Source organism: Perca fluviatilis, chromosome 8, assembly GCF_010015445.1.
Source record: "Perca fluviatilis chromosome 8, GENO_Pfluv_1.0, whole genome shotgun sequence".
NCBI lineage: Eukaryota > Metazoa > Chordata > Actinopteri > Perciformes > Percidae > Perca > Perca fluviatilis.
Window position 1 is genome coordinate 32,323,035 of NC_053119.1, and position 18,489 is coordinate 32,341,523.

The window sequence follows — 18,489 nt, forward strand, 5'->3', positions numbered from 1 at the left end:
AAGACTCTACGTCATACGGCTCATTAGCTGTGAAAGGGGACGTGGCCAAAGAATAGGGGGCGGGCCAAACCTTTACCGATTAAAAAAAAGTCTCTGCTGAGTTCATTGATACCTCACATCAGACTCTACCATAAACGGGTTACCATTTATGAAAGGGGGCATGGCTTGAACATAGGGGGCAAGCCAAACCATCACCAATGAAGAAGGAAGTCTCTGCTGAGTTCAATGATACCTCACACAAGGGTCTACCTTAAACAGTTGAAATGTTATGAAAGGGGAGTGGCTTAAGCATAAGGGGCGGCCAAACCATCACCAATGAAGAATGAACTCTCTGCTGAGTTCAATGACACCTCACACAAGACTCTACCTTAAACGTTTCAAATGTTATGAAAGGGGGCGTGGCCCGAATAAGTGGGCGTGGTTAACGTATAGGGACCGGCTCAGTATCACATGTAGACCACACATTCTGAGTTTCATGTAAATCGGATGATGTTTTTCATATGAGGCAGATTTCCTGTTGCCAGCAGGGGGCACTATGACCAAAAGTCAATTTTGGCCTGTAGGTGTCCTCAGGCCTGGACCCTTGTCAATCGTGAGAAATTTCGGGCCGATACGACAATGTACACTGAAGTTACAACAACTTCTTTGTTCATCACTAAACACACAAAATGGCCGTCCCGCCACGGCCACGCCTTATGACGAAAAGTTTTTCTTTTAACAACTTTTCATCTTTAACATCTTAAGATGGCACAGACCCAGTTTGAAGTTGATGGGATGAAATCTCTAGGAGGAGTTAGTTAAAGTACGACGTGCAAATGGCCAAAATCCCACTAATTTCGAACTTTGAAATCAAAATGGCGGACTTCCTGTTGGGTTTAGGGTATGGCTCTAATGACGTTTCTTGTACATCATGACATGTTACATATGTGTACCAAGTTTCGTGAGTCTACGTTAAACGCACTGCAGGGGCTAAAGTTTTTTAACATTCTAGGGGGCGCTAGCGAACCATTTTTGTATTATTTTTTGTATTATCACTATTTCCGAAACCATTAAAATACATTAATTTTCACCAGACTTGATGCGAGTGCCAAATTTGGTGAGTTTTTGAATATTTTAAGCCCCTCAAAAAGCCAATTCATTTGGTGTAATAATAATTCCTTCAGTTTCAATAGGGCCTTCGCCGCTGTCGGCGCTCGGGCCCTAAAAAAAGAAAAGAAAAATGACAGGGAGGGCTGCAGGAAATCTGCTGAATTGCACAACAACGTGCGCCGGGGCATTAAACTAACTGCTGTTTTGTCCAATCGATGCAGCTCTTGATTACAGTTGATCACCCAGTAGCACTTTTGCGTGTTTGTGTGTGTGTGTGTGTGTGTGTGTGTGTGTGTGTGTGTGTGTTACCAATTTACCTGTTATCACCCAGTATTTCTTGGTTGCCATTGACGTGTTGAGATTATGGTATTCAAGGGCTGAAAAGAAAAAGAGAGAGAGAGAGGACAGAGAGAAAGTTACAGGCATTTGCCAAAACCTGCACTCATACTTCCTACTCGCCACTTTCCACATGTTCATACAATTTTTCTAAAAAACTATTTAACCAAGATCGTTTATTTTATTTTGAGTTTATCAAAATGTTCATACAAAACGTGTCTGCAACGTGTTCACTGACAACTTGTTTCATTTGCATTCCTACAACATTCACTCCTGCATGCAACTAAAGCGAAATACTTTTTTTATTATGTTCAGGCACTCACATTTAAAAATAACCTTTACAACTCATGGGATAAAAATCCCAATCTCCAGTGTCAAAGTACTATGCTTTGTAAGGCCACTACCCACCCTGACCCCTCTCTACAACTTCTGTACGGTACAAAACAAGTTTCCTTCTTTACATTTTTTTGCCACTAAACATAATTCATTGAGCAACTATGTTTCCCTGAAAACATATTTGACAAAACGCATTAGTATTATATAAACGTAATTTATAGGAGAAAAGGTTGCTGTACATTACACATGGCAGTCATAACATATCCAGAGACCCAAAAAACATTCAGTATACTTTGTTAAAGTGATACGTAACTCCAGGTTTTGTGTGTGTTAGGGCTGCCCCTGAAACATCATTTGAGAAGCCTCTAAGTCGAATCACAGAGAAATAATCTACCAAATACAAATTTCCTTACTTTTTGTGCTAAGTTTAGAAAGAATGCCTATACGCCTGTAATTGGTATATTCTTTTACTTCTGAGTCAAGTTTAAACGTGATTTATTATTTATTCATAAATATCTATTACTTATTATGATTTGTTCATTTAAAGTTTTTTAGGGATCCATGGAAGCAATGAAAATGTGACAGCACTATGTTTGTGTGTCGCAGCAACAGATCTGCAGAGAAAGAGAGTTTTAGCATTTGCCCTTGACACAGATGATAAAATGATTAAACACTTCTTGTCAGGTTTCCTTATTCCTTATTTCTCACCTCTCACTGTCTACTTCCTCTATCCACTCACACCAGCTATCAATCGTTCTTTCTGCCTGCGTGCCTCTGCACCTGCCTCATTCTATACCTGTTTATCTGTCAGCCTATTCATTACCTGAAACGCCTGTTCATTTTTGTCCAGCTGACTGTCTCCTTCCGTCTTTATCTACCCATCATCACTCCCTCAGTCAGCCTCTTTCTGTGTCCTACTCATACTTCATCCACTCTCTCCCTATTTCCCATCTGCCTAGTTCACCATCTGTCTCCACCTAACTCCTCCGAGCTGACTGTCTGCCGAGAGTTGTGTTTAGCTCAAGTCAATGGCGCTGCAGCGGCGGTAGCTGTTAATACCAGCGAGTGTTTCTGCTCCGCACTCTGACTGTCTGCCTGTCTGCTGCCGCCTTCCTGATGCCTCTTTAACATGAGCACATCTGGATTCACTGAGCTCTTCTCCAACAATAAGCTCACATAAACACTTTAGACAAACAGCACTGAAGCGTTAAATTTCAGAAGCATTCATTGCCTTCAGAGAATGTGTTCAACTGGCCAACAAATCCAGCACATTCATTTCAATAACGCTGCAGCATTAGGAAAGAAACTGAAAAAGCTCCTGCTCCAATCTAATAATAAGCAAAAAATAAATAATAGGTTTTAAAGGTTGAGGATGGTGGTAATCTATTTTTGTTTTACTGTCAAAGAATCCCTATTGACATGCTCTGTCAATACTTCCTGACTTACATACCATGTCTGCCCCAAGCCTATTCATTCTTTTGGATGATGTTTTTTATTTTTATGAGGCTCCAAAAGAGCTAGGCACTAGTTTTTAGAAAATGTTACTCAAATTTTCAGCAGCAGGACGGTGTTTGTGGGAAAGTAAACTAGTGTGTGGCTCACAATGTGGAACATTGATGTTTTTGGCTTAGGCTACACAGGCAGTACTTGAATCAAAATTAATTGATTGTTGGTTTCTTGTGTTTTTTAATCGTTGACATTTAAAAACAGTGACTATTGCCATTATTCTTTAAGGTAATTACAAATAGCATTTTTATGAAAATACATGTTTTTTTCTGCTCTCCATCACTGATTCAAGCTACGCATATCCAACTTGTGTATAGCACACATATGCTTTCCCTGACAATAAGTTGGGTTAAGTATGACCACAACAGAGCCATCAGCAAAGAATGACATATGCTTTAATGATGACTGATACTATATCTCCGGGAACCATCACCTTATCGTGGTGGAGAGGTTTATGTGTCTCTATAAACCTGAGGGCTGTGTTGTCTGGAGCTTTGTGCTCCTGGTAGGGTCTCCCAAGGCAAAGTGGTCTCAGCTGAGGGGCCAGACAAAGAATGGTTCAAAAACCCTATGAGTGATCGAAGTAGAGATGGAGTGACCCTGCCCAGAGGAAGCCCGGGGCCCCCGTCTGGAGTCAGGCCCAGATGGCGGGCTCGTCAGCGAGCGTCTGGTGGCCAGGTTTGCCATGGAGCCCGGCCGGGCACAGCCCGAAAAAGCTACGTCTCTCCATCCCATGGGCCCACCACCTGTGGGAGGAACCACTAGGGTCGGGTGCGCTGCGACATGGGTGGCAGTGAAGGTCAGGGGCCTCGACGGACTAGACCCGGGCAGCAGACGCTGGCTCTGGGGACATGGAATGTCACCTCTCTGTGGGGGAAGGAGCCGGAACTGGTGTGGGAGGTGGAGCGCTACCGGTTAGATCTGGTGGGGCTTACCTCTACGCACAGTCTCGGTTCTGGAACCATACTCCTGGATAGGGGTTGGACTCTTTTCTTCTCCGGAGTTGCCCAGGGTGTCAGGCTGGTGTCAGGCTGAGCGCCGCTACGTTGGAGTTTACCCGGTGGACGAGAGGGTTGCCTCCCTACACCTGCGGGTTGTGGGGGGTGAAACTCTGACTGTTGTTTGTGCATATGCACCAAACAAGAGTTCGGAGTATTCGGCCTTCTTGGAGACCTTGAGTGGAGTCCTGCATGGGGCTCCAGTGGGGGACTCCATTGTTCTGCTAGGGGACTTCAACGCGCACGTGGGCAATGATGGAGACACATGGAGAGGCGTGATTGGGAGGAACGGTCTCCCTGATCTAAACCAGAGTGGTTGTTTGTTGTTGGACTTCTGTGCTAGTCATGGATTGTCTATAACAAACACCATGTTCGAACATAGGAATGCTCATAAGTGTACTTGGTACCAGAGCACCCTAGGCCAAAGGTCAATGATTGATTTTATAATCGTTTCATCTAATCTGAGGCCGTAGGGGGCGTAGAGGGGCGGAGCTGTCAACCGATCACCATCTGGTGGTGAGTTGGGTCAGGGGGTGGGGGAAGACTCTGGACAGTCCTGGTAAGCCCAAACGGGTAGTGTGGGTAAATTGGGAACGTCTGGAGGAGGCCCCTGTCCGACAGACTTTCAACTCACACCTCCGGCGGAGCTTTTCGTGCATCCCTGTGGAAGCTGGGGGCATTGAACCCGAGTGGACAATGTTCAAAGTTTCCACTGCTGAAGCTGCGGCGAGGAGCTGTGGTCTTAGGGTCTTAGGTGCCTCAAGGGGCGGTAACCCACGAACACCGTGGTGGATACCGGTGGTCAGGGAAGCCGTCCGACTGAAGGAGTCTTTCCGGGATATATTATCCCAGAGGACTCCGGAGGCAGTTGCAGGGCACCAAGGGGCCCGAAGGGCTGCAGCCTCTGCCGTGAAAGAGGCAAAGCAGTGGGTGTGGGAGAAGTTTGGAGAAGACATGGAGAAGGTCTTTCGGTCGGCACCAAGGTGCTTCTGGAAAACTGTTCGCCACCTCAGGAGGGGGAAGCAGGGAACCATCCAAGCTGTGTACAGTAAGGATGGGACACTGTTGACCTCAACTGAGGAGGTAATAGGGTGGTGGAAGGAGCACTTTGAGGAACTCCTGAATCCGACTAATACGTCCTCTGTTAGAGGCAGAGCTGGAGGATGATGGGGGATCGTTGTCAATTTCCCAGGCGGAAGTCACTGATGTAGTCAAACAACTTCACAGTGGCAAAGCCCGTGGGATTGATGAGCTCCGTCCAGAAATGCTCAAGGCTCTGGGTGTGGAGGGGCTGTCCTGGTTGACACGCCTCTTCAACATTGCGTGAAAGTCTGGGACAGTGCCATAGGAGTGGCAGACTGGGGTGGTGGTTCCCCTTTTCAAAAAGGGGGACCAGAGGGTGTGTGCCAATTACAGGGGTATCACACTCCTCAGCCTCCCTGGTAAAGTCTACTCCAAGGTGCTGGAAAGGAGGGTTCGGCCGATAGTCGAACCTCAGATTGAAAAGGAACAATGTGGATTCCGTCCTGGTTGTGGAACAATGGACCAGATCTTTACTCTCGCAAGGATCCTGGAGGGAGCCTGGGAGTATGCCCATCTGGTCTACGTGTGTTTCGTGTATTTGGAGAAGGTGTATGACCGGGTTCCCTGGGAGATACTGTAGGAGTATGGGGTGAGGGGGTCTCTTCTCAGGGCCATCCAATCTCTGTATGACCAAAGTGAGAGCTGTGTCCTGGTTCTCGGCAGTAAGTCGGACTCGTTTCAGGTGAGGGTTGGCTCCGCCAGGGCTGCACTTTCTCACCAATCCTGTTTGTAAAGTTTATGGACAGGATATCAAGGCATAGTCGGGGTGGGGAGGGGTTGCAGTTCGGTGGGCTGGGGATCTCATCGCTGCTTTTTGCAGATGATGTGGTCCTGATGGCATCATTGGCCTGTGACCTTCAGCACTCACTGGATCGGTTCGCAGCCGAGTGTGAAGCGGGGCTTTGTTCGCGAGTGAGGGGACAATGGAGCGGGAGATTGGTCGGAGAATCGGCGCAGCGGGTGCGGTATTACATTCAATTTATTGCACCGTTGTGACGAAAAGAGAGCTGAGCCAGAAGGCAAAGCTCTCGATCCACCAGTCAGTTTTCGTTCTTAACCTCACCTAAGGGTACAAGCGGCCGAAATGGGTTTCCTCAGGAGGGTGGCTGGCGTCTCCCTTAGAGAGGGTGAGAAGCTCAGTCATCCGTGAGGAGCTCGGAGTAGAGCCGCTGCTCCTTCGCGTCGAAAGGAGCCAGTTGAGGTGGTTTGGGCATCTGGTAAGGATGCCCCCTGGGTGCCTCCCTAGGGAGGTGTTCCAGGCACGTCCAGCTGGGAGGAGGCCTCGGGGAAGACCCAGAACTAGGTGGAGGGATTATATCTCCAACCTGGCCTGGGAACGCCTCGGATCCCCCAGTCGGAGCTGGTTAATGTGGCTCGGGAAAGGGAAGTTTGGGGTCCCCTGCTGGAGCTGCTCCCCCCGCGACCCGACACCGGATAAGCGGACGAAGATGGATGGATGGATGGATGGATGATAGTATATTGATACAATAACCACTTAACATCAAAGAATCTTGCAGACCACTGAATGTAATCAAACATCTTGCGTATGCACACTGCAACATAACACTACAAACAAGAAATATGTAGTATAATCTATAAAAAAAAGTGTCAGTACATTATCAAAGAAAATACTTTATATAAGCATTGAACCTTATTCAAAATAAAGGTTATTTTAACTACATTTAATCAAGCTAAATTTACTTTGTAAAATGACGTTAAGTTATGCACATACAGCAAAACCCATGGACACTATAACACTATAACCCAACCAAAACCATGTCTTTTAGGCTGATAACGATACTGAAAGTTTATCAGATAAAGCTGTATCAGCTGATAATATAAAATAAATAATAATTTTTGCTAAGGTTCCCCTAACATGTTTTGAGTTGCGACCAAGAAATGTATTGGGCAGGCATTTACAGTTGAAAAATAAACTTTTTTCTTTCTTTCTTTTGACAAGCTATAAAATGGTGACAGTGTTTTTAAAACATATCTGGCATTTCTGTTCAATTTCTTGTCATTACCTAGCCATACCAATAAATCTGCAATGAGCTTACATCTGCTTGGCCAATTTTAACGTTACAGTGCTCATGAACACAATTCTGTTTATACTACACTGGGTGGCTGCTGTTAACGTGGCGCGAAGGAGGGTTTGTTACACAGAACCAATCCGAAAAGCCATCATTGGTAACTACCTAGCAGGTGATTGGTAAACCATCTGTCTATCAAACTCTTGCTGAAGCCATTTGGGAGAAGAGCGAAACATCTTTTCCACTGACAAATGCCTTCAGTACCATTCTTTACTGTTCTTTCAATAAAGATAAAACAGATGCTATTTCCACATCTACACTAACCTCTTCAGGAGCTGCCATTGTTGTTTTGAACGAACAGTCATGTGATAAACCTTTCAAGACTAAAATAAAGTTCTGAATGTAAAAATCTTTTTAACAGTCAAGCTCAGCTCTGTATACTCTGTCTGCTACTCTAAAGCTTAAAAAAAGATTTTTTTTAAGTCAACCTCTACAGCCTGAGGGTAACACTGAAGCTAGTTAGAACAATATATAGCTCCCTCACACTTCATGGCGCATTAGTGCAGGTTTAGGATTTTTTTGCTGTAAAAAAGATGTACATCAGCACGTCCAAATCTATTATTGTGGTCTTTACGTTGAAGAAACATAATGCAAAAGGTGCTAAAAGCAATAGGAGGAAGACAATGATCAAACATTTAATAAAAGTCAGAGAGATGTAAAAATTCTCACCAAGATTTCTATGTCTAAAAAGTCACATTTTCAACTATGAATAAAAACACAGTGTTAACTAAAGTAAACTAATGGTTAGAGCATCTTTGTGGTGTGTCAGAGTGAGCTAAAATAACACTTTAGGACAACAAAATGTCAAGTCAGCATACTGTCAATAGCAATCCTGTTTTTTTAATGCTGTTTTTGATAGATTGAACGACTATTACCATTAGAAAAAAGATCGTGGTTTGGATTAAAACATCGGTCAATTTAAGTAGAACTCCCAGGACATGAACACACGTTTCCTGGTTGAAAGTCTTGTGTTTTTCCCGGGACACAAACTCTGCTCCCCTGCTTGTGTTTTATGATCCACCCATCCACCCCGACCTCCTCCCTATGCAATCTTATACAGCACCAGTCAATGTGGTGCATACAGCAGTAAATAAGTAGAATACATACAATTGACAGTGCATTACTTTTCGTAGCTATATGTACTAATGGAATGAGAAAATGAGAACAGCCTGGTGCAGATGAACGGTGGGTGGCTTCCCTCCGTGGTGTTGCTTGCCGTGGAGCCAACCGCAGAGGTCTGCCGAGATCCGCCGGATGATGTGTCCCAGATCTCGTCAGAACCCTGCTGTACCGTTGCGTGGAGAGCTGCATCACGGAGGGAAGACACAAACGCTCATCTGCACACACTGACGACATAGAGCTGGTTAAAAATAGGCTAAGTATCGCTTTAAGTTATTTACAGAGTACTCTCCAGTTACATGCTGTAGACATGGTGGCTGATGCCCCCATAGACTCCTCTGCATGTAAACAGATAGTGAAGGTCAATCTCCAGGCGGCTTTGGTCACAAGAAAATTGACCATCCATTGATGCTCTCAGTACTGTATAACCACAGTCAATGTGTCTGTACCAATACATGTCTGGACTATTCACTGTTGTGACTGATGTGTCTATGAATATTTACAGTCACTCTTCGACTGATAATTACTTCTTTGTCTACTTTGTCTCATCTACCTCTAATCTACTTTTTTGTTTTATATGATTCTACAAGAATTTGCTCAGTTTCACAATTAGTAAAATAAGTGTATTTTAAGGAAATAGAAGGGATTTCCGTAGTGATGCCAAGTGGGTTTGGGTGGGACTAATCTAATCTCACTATGCTAAAATTATTATTCATTCAGGGGACATGGACAACAGATTGCCTATGGCATGACTCAAAATATCTTTGTTTCTTTGTGTCAATATTGTAATCCTTCACTACTGACAGTCCTCCAATATATGTCTGTTGTACCTTTCAAAACAAAAACCAAAAAAAGCTGTACATTTTTTTTTAGGATTCAAGCTCAGCTCTGTACACTTGTCCCCTTCCTGCTGCTGAAAATCTCATAAAAAGACATGGAGCAGGGATGTGGGCACAGTTTCTATCCTTGTTGGGTTTTTAAGTCAACCTCCACAGCCTGAGGGTAACACTTGAAGCTAGTAAGAACAAAATATAGCTCACTCACACTACATGGCACATTAGTGGTACAGGATTTTTTGCTGTAAAAAATACATAAATCAGCAAGTCCAAGTCTATTAGTGTGGCCTTTACCTTTGAAAATAAAATGCAATATGTGCAAAAAGCAATAGAGGAAGACAATGTGCTGATGAACGTTGATTAAAATTCGGATCAAGAATTCTATGTCTGAAAAGTAAAGTCTAGTCAGCAGAACACCAATCCTGTTTTGTGATGCTGTTTTTAAATAGTATTACGGAAAAAAGCTGTGGCATTATGCATTGACTCAAAAAAGACAAGTTGATGTGTTACATGCATTTATACATTACAAACAATATATTTGTGCTAGACATTGCATTTGTCAGAGCCACATGCCCTGTCCACAGATATATTACTCATTTTAATTTTCACTTACAGGAGGTCCGAACTCTAGAAGGTCAATTCATCAAAATAAAATAAAAAATGTTCTCACTTACCTGTAGTGGTATCTAGCCATGCAGATACTTCTGGTTTTATTTGTTAAAGTTTTAAGATATCTATTTGCAAGAAGTATATCAAGGTCTAATATAATGGAGGTGAATGGAATTTGTTTTTGGTGGTCACAGAATTTAAAATTTGCATTTGAAAAATTCAAATGCATGTCTTTCCACAAATAATGTCTGCATTACTCTAGGCAGTTCACAGGGTATCTAAAGGGGACTGTTACTTTGGTAGAAAGTAGTTCCAAACAAATCTCAATTCACATGGCATTTTATTGGGGTGTACCTTTGGAGTATTCTGTGGAGTTTTTGACCACTGGTAGTGCTATGGAGCAATGTTTTTTATAAGGTGGTGCCCATTTTGTTTGCATTGCTATGTGGGTGCCCATTTTGTAGCATACACATAATGCATCTTAGTGAGAAACACTGAATGTAAAGAAAACTGCACAGAGCACATTTAATAAGAATTCATGTTGTAAAGAAGGACTTGCTATTTATGTTTGGGGTAACGGGGATCAGCCAATCAGCACCTTTGTTTTGGGGTTACAGAGAGGACACCTGTTTGTGCTGGCTGATAAGTTTCGTTTTTAAGTTAGTAGTGAGAGTGGCTAGGAGAAGCACATCGTAGATATTTCTGAAGCATATAGTTGTCGTCTGTGTCGCCATCTGTGCATGTGTGCGTTCAGAGACACTGGTGTAAATGTTTACATATGTGTATATTTGGTGCCTTAGTTTTATATGAATGTTGTCTTTTCTGGGATACTCAATTGAAATGCTGTATTTTAGCATAAATTTCGCTAGCAGCATGTTAATGCCTAGTAGTATTATTATTTGACTTGAAGTGAAAGTTATTCTAATTACCATGTATTAGCCTTACTAATTGCATTCCTTTTTTATTGTTTATTGTAGAACCACACATACACTCACGAAGACACAGACAATCACCTGCTGGCTGCCAATAAATCTATTGAAGAGCATCAGAGCATTTGACTGCATTCTTACCAATGCACCACAGTGGTCACCCATTCCCAACTAGCTACAGTTACAGTCCTAGTTATCAAGTCTCCATTACAAATTGGTCCTTCGAGCCGGATACTGTGACTGCTGTGCGTGAGGATGTTCCCATATAGTAGAGGTGAGGCAATGCCACTTCCTGATACCTGCCCGAGACGTCAGACACGTCCGCCAACCTGGCTTGCTGACTATGACATCTTCCTGCCTGTTGCATAGAGACCCCACCAGGCCGCAGCACTCTCCCCACAGCCCCCCCATCAGATGGAGGAGCCCTACTACTTTTCCATTACACATGTGTTGGATACTGTACACCAGTTAAATAATATCTGCACAGAAGAGATGAAGGCAGCAGAGAGAGCTGAGATCACACTCAAATATACTGATCGTTAATTAGATCTATGTCATCACCACAGCTGTCCCTTAGGATCTTAAGGTGCATTGTGGTTTTTACTTACGCTCAGCGATGACCATGGGTGGGTAGAACAGAAAGTATCCCACCAGCTCTGCAGTCAGCTGGTTGAGGAGGCCGCTGGAGATCGTCCCGTTGAGAATGGCATCCTGGTTCTTCACCACATACACCAGAGAGACTGATGGAGAGCCTGGGTCCTGGGACACACTTTCGATCTAAGGTTAAAAATATTTTTTTTTTCAATACTCAAATGATTATTCAAACAAACACATAAACATGCAGCAGGGGTAATTGACACATTTATACAGAAATATGTGTGGCGCTCTGAAAACAATGTGACTGGGATCCACATTCAGCGCAAAAGTCAACAAATACAACAAGACCCCTGCCAACACCTTCTTAATAACTCTCCCCTCAAAAAGAAGACTCAGGGCCATCAAAAACAAGATGTCCTGTTTCCTCAACAGCACTTACTGCAGAACCATCCAAATATTAAATGGCTCCCCAACTCAGCACCAACATTTTACGAAGGTTTGCACTAACTAAAATTGTATTTTAAAGTAACGGACACTTTCATTTGTTCTGTTAATATCTTTCATCTATGGCTGTATGTAATGTTTTATGTGGTGGGGGTTATGTATTATGTGTCTTTATTTTTTATTATGTGTCTTGACTGTTGTGATTGTCTGTTGATCTGACATGTGCCCACTGAGGCAAATTCCAAACAACTAAGTTGTAAATTTGCAATAAAAGACTGAATCTGAGTCACCATAGTAAAGCGGATGATGATATGAGATATGAAGAATTCCCATCAGAATCCTCCATGAGTGTTAATATTTCAGAGGATGAATTATGAATGGACCCTACAGTATATCTGCCTCTGCTTGCTGAGACCTACTTTATGATTATGATGGTGTGTGCATGTTTATCCTGCCCTCTTGAGAGTACCTCGGCAGTCAAAGAGAAAGAGATGGAAAGTGAGAAAGAGAGAAAGATGCAGAGAACAAAAGGAGGAAAAATAGCTGAAACTGTAGAACAATGAGCTTTGAGTGTTGATAAAAAAACATTGTAGCCATTGTCAAGTAACGAAGTACAAATACTTTGTTACCTTACTTAAGTAGAAATTTTGGGTATCTATACCTTACTGGAGTAATTATTTTACAGCAGAATTTTTACTTCTACTCCTTACATTTTCACACAATTATATGTACTTTCTACTCCTTACATTTTAAAAATAGCCTCGTTACTCCTATTTCAGTTCGGCTTGTTTTCACTCCGGCTTGTCATCGTTCAAAAAAACACACAAAAAAAAAAAACCTATCCAGATAAATTGCGCCATCCGGAAAGAGTGAATTTGATTGTGGTTGAATGAGAAGTATAAACATATACCATTCCGACACTGTATTGGTTTTAATTTTATCCATCGCACCTGCACATGACACAAATCACATCACACTCCAGCAAGGAAATAGCAGACGTATGTAGCCTAGTACGAAGATGTCCGTGGCAGAGACTCAAGAGAACTTGAGCGAAATGTCCCAACCAAGCACCAGCGAGGAGGTTGGTAGCCAGGAAGACCAGCCAACCCTTCTACATCCCTGGCCATACCTGTAAGAATTTTTCAAAATGGTTGGATGCAAAAACAACTCCTTTCGAATGCGCTGCAAGCTCTGCGCACCCAAGTACCACGAGCTAATTACAATACTTATAGGCAACTAGTCATCATATCTTCCGCTCCATGAAACATGTCAAATGTTCTTTAATGTATTTGCGTTGTACTAAAATGCGTTAATTTTCAATGGGCATAAATGCAGCTGAAACAGGTGCATCACAAATCTTTCAACATTAACATTTTAATATAACATTATATTCATTATGGCCTTTAGAAAAAGTTTTTTTTGTGGACGTGGGGTAGTGCCCTGTGGGTTTTTTTGTACCGGTGGGGTAGTGTCCTGTGGCGCGGCCTAAGCTTTTGTCCTTAATGGCATTTTTTCCCCACATTACTTTTACTTTTATACTTTAAGTAGTTTTGAAACCAGTACTTTTACACTTTTACTTGAGTAAAAAGCTTGAGTTGATACTTCAACATCTACAGAAGTCTTTTTAAACCCTAGTATCTATACTTCTACTTGAGTAATGAATGTGAATACTTTTGACACCTCTGTTGCTATCACACCTTTTGACTGTTTGACTGTGTGACCTTTTATTGAATAATTACAGAGCAATGTTCAGTGTTTTGTGTTAACTTGCAGTAAAGCAGTTCCACTGTAAAAGAGCAACAGTATGATCACAATAGAGCTTTATTGTTCACATTAGCCTGCATAGCATGCAAAATATATATAAGACATACTTGGCTGTTTGCATTTTGCACTAAAAATAGCCTTCATGACGGCATGTAGTACCTCCACAGTGAGCCTGTTGTATGTCTCCAGCACTTTGTCCTGAGCCTCGTCGAAGGCGTTTTCCAGCCTCTGCTCCAACATCTGGACAAAACTGCAGGAGTAGATGTTATCTGTTGGGCCGACGAATCGCAACACTGGGGGGAGATCGAAAATTATATTTAATTGGTATTGAAAGTACGGAAGCACATAGCATTCACAACAGAAAAAAAGTAGACACCTTATCTCGTAATTATTAGTTACTATCTCATAATTACGAAAAAAGATCTTATAATTATGAAATCAGGATCTCAAAATTTTGAGAAAATAGGAGTTATTGATTGAGCCTAGGCTACATGATAAGAGGCAGGCCGGGAACTAGCTTTCTTTCGTGGCATGGATACATCGATGGACGGCAGATTGGAGACGACAGGTGAAATCGCAGGGGACACTGTCCGTTTATGGCTGTGAAACAGTGGAAACCTAGCCTGACACGGTCCTACTCAGATTCTAGTCCCGACCTCGAATGTTGTGGGCGGGGCTAGGTTCGGCTGGCATCCAGGCTAGTGGAAACCTTTATATGGACGAAATTCTCCTCAAAGCCTACAGTTCATTCACTGTATCAGTGTGTGAAGTAAACAACTGTTAAACTAGCAGTTCTTATTTCTAGTGTTCTAGTGTTGATGGTAAATGAAAATATTTGTTTTGTTCATTGATGCTTGAAAGACATTGTTAAAAGGAAAGCACTATTTTTGTTTTGTAAAGGGCAAAAATCAAATTTGTTGTTTTTGCAAGACACTCATTCTTCCAAAGTGTATGCAGCCTTTTGAATCAATTAGTGTGGAGCCAGAATTATATTCAGTCACGGCTCTAACCGTTCTGGAGGTGTAGTGATCAGCTTTAACAAGCTCCCTGGAGAAATTATGAATCATCAAGCTGATGGAGCTGTCTGACGGTGGTAATGAAGGTTGGAAGTCTGTTTTTTATAATAACCAATGTAACAATGTAACAATGTTTGACAAAACAAAAAAACTGATGGATAATATTACAAATGTGATTTCAGAGCTTAAAGTATTGTACCCTACTGATTACATCTCAGTAGGACGTGACTGGAACATGACCCCAGATGAATAGGAGGATGGAATGCCGCATGGGTTAAGGAAAATGAAGTGTAATGACATAGGAGAAAGTTTTATAATAGATAACAATCTGACTGATGCATGGAGAAGCCTTAATCCCGGGGTTAAACATAACTAATGGTTTAAGCCTAATGGACGAAGCAAATCTAGAATTGACTATTGGTTGGTAAGCGATCATTTTTTGACATATGTTGCTCAAACTAAAATCTCTTTCTAAAGTGCCACTATCTGATCATTGTTTCATAGATGTAATTTTAGAACTCACAGTGAGGGAAATCAGAAACATAGGGTATTGGAAGTTTAATTCCAGAATGCTACAAAATAAAGAATATTGCATTAAGGATAATAAATAATTATGATGCAATTGAAAGTAATATTAGTAAATGGGAATTTACTAAATTTAAGATTAGATTAAGCTAATGATAAATGGTCTGTAGAAAGCAAAAAAGGTATAAAAATGGAAGTGTTTTCATTTTACTTTAAATTGTACTCCTCAAAACATTCTGGCATAAAGGCTTTATGATAAACTCAATAATGCAATCCCATGAATTGATGAGTCCTTTAAGAATATGTAAATCAGATCTTAGAATTGAGGTGTTGGATTCAGTTATTCTCAAGATGATGTTAAACAAATCTCCAGGGTCAGATGGGCTTATGACCAATTTCTATGAGTTCTTTTGGAAATATGTAAGAAATATGTTACTCAAAGTTTTAAAGGAATGTATAGAGAAGAAAGAACTGATCAACTATGAAACAAGGATTCATCACCCTGATTCCTAAATCTGATAAAGACAAAAGATTATTAGATAATTTGAAACCAATTACATTGTTACATACTGACTATAAATTAATCTCTGGAGTTATTGCCACTAGGCTGAAGGAGGGTATTTCCACCATAATAACTTAGACACACTCTGGATTTTGAAAGGGAGGTTACAATAACATGAGATTTGTTTTAGATTTACTTGATTACAACAATATTATTCAAGATAGTGGGTTCATTTTTAGATTTTTATAAAGCATGCAACTTTGTTGAACATCCCTTGATACTGAAAACTTTGCATCACTTTGGATTTAGGGAAAATGTATTGATATAACTGGAATGATGTATAATAAAATCAATAGTTATATAGTTCTAGGGCATGGCCCTTGTCCAAGATTCAAAATCAAGCTGGGAATTCATCAAGGTTGCAGCAGCTCTCCACTATTATTCATAATGGTAGCAGAAATGTTATCCATTTTGATCAATTGATCACATTGAAGGGTTAAATGTGAGTGATAAATAACAAATAATAAGTCAACTGGCAGACGACAAAGTGAACAATGTAAAGTGTATAAAGAAGCTTGATTTAAGTATATATTAGATAGACTTTGACGTTTTTGCTTTGACGTAATTTATAAGTGGTTTCAAGCCTGTGTTCAAATATTGTATCATTATTATTATTCACAGTTTAAACTGATGCAAGTACCAACAACAATAACCTGATGTAAGAACTAACTGAAGCACTGAGAAATACCTGGGGAAAGAGACATGATTAAGTAACTCTACAACAATCTACTTAATCAAGCTGTATCTGGAATCTGTATCTGGGGCTGTGATTTTGGTATTTAAAGTATTACTCTAGATAGATGTTTCCTGCGTGGCTGGGCTGATGAACTTAAGCAGCAAAAAAAAAAAAAGGATTATTGCCACTATCTAGAATGAGAACAACTTAAAGAGTATCTGTCAGCGTCACAAAGTTCCAGACTGGGGAGGAACAGGGTCAACAATTTTGAATCCATCATCTGTCTTTCTCTGCTCTATTTTAAAAGCCTCTAAAAGGACTGGGATAGGAGAGGTGGACATTATGGAACATTATTCTGATCTAAATTCAAACGTTGGTGCTTATGAGCACAGGCTACATCTTCAAAAGAAAAAGGAAAAGAGACTCTACATCCTTCCCTAGTCTCATAGTCGGCAACACATTGCAGGCACAAACAGTGTTGACCCAGTTGATAATCTTATGCAAATTGTGCTGTGGATGGTGAACTGGCATATACTGTGTATTTCTGGTTTATGAGCTGAACAAGCCAGAAATGGATTTTAATTCTTGTGTCCAAAATATTTCCACTCTATACCCAGCTGCACATGGGAGTAGCCTTAACTGCAGTATACATCAAACTACAAGGAATTAATATGTAATTTGGCCCTTTACCAAAGGTCAGTTGGTATTACAAAAAACGATGAGGACACAGCAAAGTTAATAGTTGTTTCCCGTTGGTGATTAAAACCACTCTGTTTAGGATTTGAAAAAGTTCAACTACGATGCCACCCAGTGGTAGTATGCTGTAGGGTTGGGCGTTATCAAGGTATATGAAGGGCCCTATTTTAACGATCTAAGCGTACGGCGTGAAGAGCCTGGCGCAGGTGCATTTAGGGCGTGTACGAATCCACTTTTGCTAGTTTAACGGCGGAAGAAAGGGCCCGTGCGCCAGGCGCATTGTTCAAAAGGGTTGTACTTAGTGTCTTAACTAATCATAGGTGTGTTTTGGGAGTAACATGCAATAAAACAATCTCCCCCATCTACCATTCCTTTTAAAAGCCAGGCGCGTTTGTACCTTGGCACATTGCTATTATGATGGCAGATTTGCTGAGCAGGAAGGAGAGATTTTCAGGAGAAGAAACTGATCTGCTTGTGCGTGAAGTGTAAGCGCGCGAGCAGATGATATCATACTACTATTTCACATTGCTGCTGCTGTGTGTGTAACAAGCATAGTGTGCGCTTGCTGTGCACGAGCCTAGGCACATTTTACATTTACATTTGACTGTTAACCCTATGAGGTCTAAGGGCATTTTTATCATCTTCTTGAATTCTACTTTTAAGGGTATTTGCGTATAGCCTGATCCCCATTTGTTTCGTAGCAAATGTTCAGAACAAACTCAGCTAAAGCGGAAATATTTCTCAAATCTCTTGTGAAAACATACACTCAATTGTTTTGGTGATTGAAATGAGTTTATAAAAGTCTTGGGTTCACAAAAGTAACGTAATATAATAATAATAATTAAATAAATATCTAAAATAAAATTTTGTAATATCGCTTTTAGATTAGGAGTGTTGTCAAACATAACTTGGACTCGCCGGTGCGTCTTTTGTCCTCAGAGGGTTAAAATAACCTTATTAAAATATAAATAAAAATAAAATAAGCGTTATTGACTTTGAACAGGTTTTTGTTGGTCAATGACCCGCCTCAAGATTGCAATACGGCAAGAATGCCCATGGGCGCATGTGCATTTGCTATTTAAATGACGTGGGCGCCGGACGGGAAATTGACAACTGCGTCGGTCTTAAACGGGCTTTGCGCTGCTCCGGGTGCAAGATAGGGCCCATAATGTGAAATGAAATGTGTCCACAGTTAGAGATTCGACAGTACCCTTTCCACCGCAGGAGCTATTCTCACGTGATCTTCTCTTCGTGCGGATGGCATCCTATTAACCTTAA

General features: G+C 41.4%; 1 protein-coding gene across 1 annotated transcript in view; it reads right to left on the bottom strand.

The window, feature by feature from the left end:
* LOC120564289 (UPF0606 protein KIAA1549L-like) overlaps nucleotides 1–18,489 on the bottom strand; it is a 176,384-nt gene that overhangs the window by 14,705 nt on the left and 143,190 nt on the right. The window contains exons 6-8 of the mRNA XM_039809146.1: nucleotides 13,896–14,029; nucleotides 11,540–11,708; nucleotides 1,407–1,466 (exon numbers count right to left, since the gene is read on the bottom strand). Of these exons, the coding sequence (XP_039665080.1) occupies nucleotides 1,407–1,466; nucleotides 11,540–11,708; nucleotides 13,896–14,029 (363 nt within the window). The remainder of the gene's footprint in view (nucleotides 1–1,406; nucleotides 1,467–11,539; nucleotides 11,709–13,895; nucleotides 14,030–18,489) is intronic.